This window comes from Monopterus albus, unplaced genomic scaffold (genome assembly GCF_001952655.1).
Source record: "Monopterus albus unplaced genomic scaffold, M_albus_1.0 scaffold50.1, whole genome shotgun sequence".
Taxonomy (NCBI): Eukaryota; Metazoa; Chordata; class Actinopteri; order Synbranchiformes; family Synbranchidae; genus Monopterus; species Monopterus albus.
In genome coordinates, this window is record NW_018127930.1 from 4,788,995 (window position 1) to 4,792,926 (window position 3,932).

At 38.4% G+C, this 3,932-nt stretch overlaps 1 protein-coding gene across 1 annotated transcript in view; it reads left to right on the forward strand.

Annotated features, from left to right (window-relative positions):
• Nucleotides 1–516: 516 nt before the first annotated feature.
• Nucleotides 517–3,932, forward strand: part of katnal2 (katanin p60 subunit A-like 2) — an 8,297-nt gene continuing 4,881 nt past the window's right edge. The window contains exons 1-7 of the mRNA XM_020601002.1: nt 517–687; nt 1,547–1,617; nt 1,762–1,925; nt 2,048–2,084; nt 2,330–2,426; nt 2,514–2,612; nt 3,775–3,881. Coding sequence (XP_020456658.1) covers nt 637–687; nt 1,547–1,617; nt 1,762–1,925; nt 2,048–2,084; nt 2,330–2,426; nt 2,514–2,612; nt 3,775–3,881 — 626 coding nt within the window. The 5' untranslated portion in view covers nt 517–636. The remainder of the gene's footprint in view (nt 688–1,546; nt 1,618–1,761; nt 1,926–2,047; nt 2,085–2,329; nt 2,427–2,513; nt 2,613–3,774; nt 3,882–3,932) is intronic.

Genomic DNA, 3,932 nt, shown 5'->3' on the forward strand with positions numbered 1-3,932 from the left:
CTCTCTAGTGGACATATTCAGTATCACTTGACAATATGGAACAGCTTTTCGCAGCATCTCAGTGACCTGGTATGATGCCAAACTTCATTCTACAGCAGTCTACAGTATCTGAGTATTTTAACCTGAACTTAAATATGATCACAATAGCAGTGCTTTATACTTACAATATTATTATACATGGAAAACCTCCGTGGTCTGCTAGAAAAGTATGTGGTCAGAATTGATTATAATATAGCCCAACAGGCTACTCACCTAACATCATAGTGTTTTTTATTTATTTATTTTTTTTATTCCCATGTATACAACTTTTGACTAGAGGTCTACTTACTGGCTTTCTCCAGAACATTGTGAACATATTAGACTTTGTAATCGGATATTTTAAAGTCTGTAGTTTTTCCACATTTGCTTAAAAATGCGTTTACAGTAGTTATATATACTGGCAGTCCTGCATCAGTTGCCATATGTAGTAGTTGTTATCGCAGGTTTTTGTTCTTTTCAGTGCTGTTTCAAAATTAACACACCGTACACCTGTAGGTACGGTAGCCCGGAGGGGAAAACCACGACGACACAAAAACACGGCGAACGCGTTAAAAATAACGGAGCGACGTGCTGTCCCACTAACTTTTCATAATCACGATGGAGCTGTCATATCAGTCTATGAAAATCGCTCATCAAGCCCGGGAAGCGGTGAGTAAATAAGGGGTTTTGTCTTTTTGGTGACTGTCGGACAACTGTTGCTAAAGTTATTAACTTTTAGCTTAAAATGTACTTGGAAGAGGGGCATACACTGTACCTCTAACGTTACATAGGACTAAATTAACCGCATCATAACAGTATAACGTTGGCCTAGGCCGGTTTATTTTACACATTTGTTGTGCAGCAAATAGCGGCAAAATACTAAACATCAAGTGGTTAAATGTTTAGCTAAACAGGCTAATTTAGCATCCCGACGTGCAAGGCGTCCACTTGTTGCCTGGGTACCCAGTTGTCATTTGTGGCAGTTTGTCGCCCTCTACTGGCAACATCATGGTAGTATTGTTCCCCCTACTATCAAAAAATTGATTATATCATACATTTATTTAACCAATGCAATTCACGAACATTTCCATGGATTGATTATTTGTTTCTATAAAACATTAGAAAATAGTGATAAATGACTGGTATAATTTCCCACACTCCAAGGTGACATCTTCAAATGTAATTTGTCTCACCAACAGTACAAAGCCCAATATTTCACTTTACTATTTAAATTGTTCTCACATTTGGAAAAACATGAAACCGCAAATATTTGTCATATTCACTCAGAAAAATAATGATCAAAGTAGATGCTGATTTAATATACTGTTAATTGATTTAACAATTAATTGATCAGTTGTTCAAACTTGCAGTTATACCTGTTAACCTGTTTAAATACAATTCCATTATGGTGCATAAGCTCAAAAATGATGTACCCAAAATAAAAAGGTTACTTTTTTTTTACATGAGTGCAGCAGTTGTGTACTACTGACTTTCAGTGCTGATCAAGTTGTGCGTTGTTCTCCAACAGGATGAGCTGAAGACTGAGATGAGGAGGAAGAGCCTCCTGGTTCTTATCTACCACCACCTGCTGGGGCAAGGGTCAGTGTGAAGTACTCGTGTCTAGTAGTCAAAGAACAGAACGACTATGACATGTTCCTGAGGCCCAGAAGATGTCACACATAGTTAACCTTGCTTATGTTACTTTTTAATCTTTTCATTGTTTGTGCCTGTGTATCCCACCAGCTTTGTAGCAGCAGCCGTGGCCTTGGACCAGGAGACAAATGGAAGTGTGAGGAAGTTCAAGGTTTGTGATAACATTGATCTGGAGATGATGCTGTTGGAGTATGAGAGCTATCACTACGTCAAGTTCCAGAAATATCCTAAACTTATCAGAAAAACAGAACCAGGTAGTGTATGACCACTACTAAAATATGATTCATTTGTTGCTAAATTCAGAATTGTTTACTCATTAAATATCAGTTGCAGCTAAATCATGTTTCCTGCTGTATTTCTCTTTTTTTCTGTCAAGGTGAAGACAGATGTGCAAAAAGTGGTGGAGTAAAGAGGTGAGTCTGTTCATCGCTGACCTTTCTTCTGTGTATGAAATGTGCCATATAAATAAAGCCACCTTACCTTAAACACACACACACAACAAAAACAGCCATATAATGATTGTTTTAAAGTAGCATTAGATTGATTTGGCAGTGATACTAGTGTGCTTGGAAATATGATAGCAATATATTTGGGCCAATTAACCAAAGACAAATGATTTCTCCCATTGATATGTCATCTGTGTGTCTTTGTCCCTCAGGAGTCCCTGTTCAGCTGTGAAGCCTCTTCCCAAAATTAGCCCATCTCAGAGCCCACAGTCTGGAGCCAGGAAGTCAGCCACTAGTGTGCATACCAATGTATAGCATTAAACACAGACCAACTGAGGTTAGTATATTAAAATAAATAGTGACATCTGGATGATTAGAGTATAATTTATTTCCTAGGAGAGTGGCTCCTCTGTTGCTCCAGAGTCATCAGAGTTTGGTCTCAATGTTTCCTCCATCAAAAACGGACCAGCTGGGGAGGCATCCACCAACAGGAAGGTACTGGGGACTGGTATCTTATAAAGATATGTATTTATTAACATTTTAGATTTCATTACTGATGATTCAGAGAAATAAGGAATGGGAGGCAAACTCTGTCATCCAAATTTAAAACTTCTGTAATTTTTACAACATGGATCTCACACCTTTTGTATTGTGTTTTGTTTTAGTAAACATCTGTCACTGTATCTTTCTGCTGGAAAGTGTGACAGTCACTTTTTTTTTTATCTAATCCATTTATACAAATACACTCATTGGCCACTTTATTAGGCACACATGTACACTTTTATGCACTTCAATGCAACACGTCCTTAACATCTGTGTTTATGAAGCTCAAAATGTTTGTTTTTGTGAAATTGTCATAAATGTATAAATTCAGCTATATGTTTATTATTGAGGTCATTGTTAAAGGCCGTATTGTCCTGGACTACATTATATTTAAAGGTACAATATGCACATGAGAGGGTCAGAATATTAGGAACACCTCTGAATAGAATGTAGTCCAGGACAATACCACCTTTAACTATGGCCTCAGTAATAAACATAGAATTGAATTTGCATTTATGACAATTTCACCAAAAACTGAAACATGTTGAGCTTCATTTGCATGTTTTTCCTGTGCTTGCGTGGGTTCTCTCCGGGTACTCCAGCTTCCTCCCACTGTCCAAAGACATGCGGCTTAGGTTGATTGGTGACTCTATATTGCCCGTAGGAGTGAATGTGTGTGTGTTTGTGGTTGTTCGTCTGCGTGTTGGCCCTTTGATGGACCGGCGACCTGTCCAGGGTGTACCCTGCCTTTTGCCCCCTGCCAGCTGGGATTGGCTCCAGCTCCCCCGCGACCCTGTTCGAGACTAAGCAGTATAGAAAATGAGATGTTGAGCGTCATATACACAGATGTTAAGGTGGAAGTGCTGCATTAAACTGCATACAAATGTACAGGTGTACCTAATAAAGTGGCCTGTGTGTATACATTTTGGGTTAGAAGTGAACAGTGGCCAATACCAAATCTCTCAACACAAAGCACACACATTAATGTAATGTACACTTTTTAATTCAAATCTGAAACAATCATTGCTGTCAGTTTCCTTCTTATATCTACTGTATGTTCACCTACATGTTTAAAACAAACAAAAAAATCTTGTGTTGTCTCTCTTATGGCCAGCTGACAGATGGCAAAGGTACAGTCCACGATGCTGTCAAAGGAACTGGCATTGACTCAGACCACATGGTAATTACAATGAAGTTTCTGGGCAACTCTGAAGAAATATAGCAAAAATCCTCAAGATGAGCAGTTAATCTCATCTGTAAAGCATTATATAT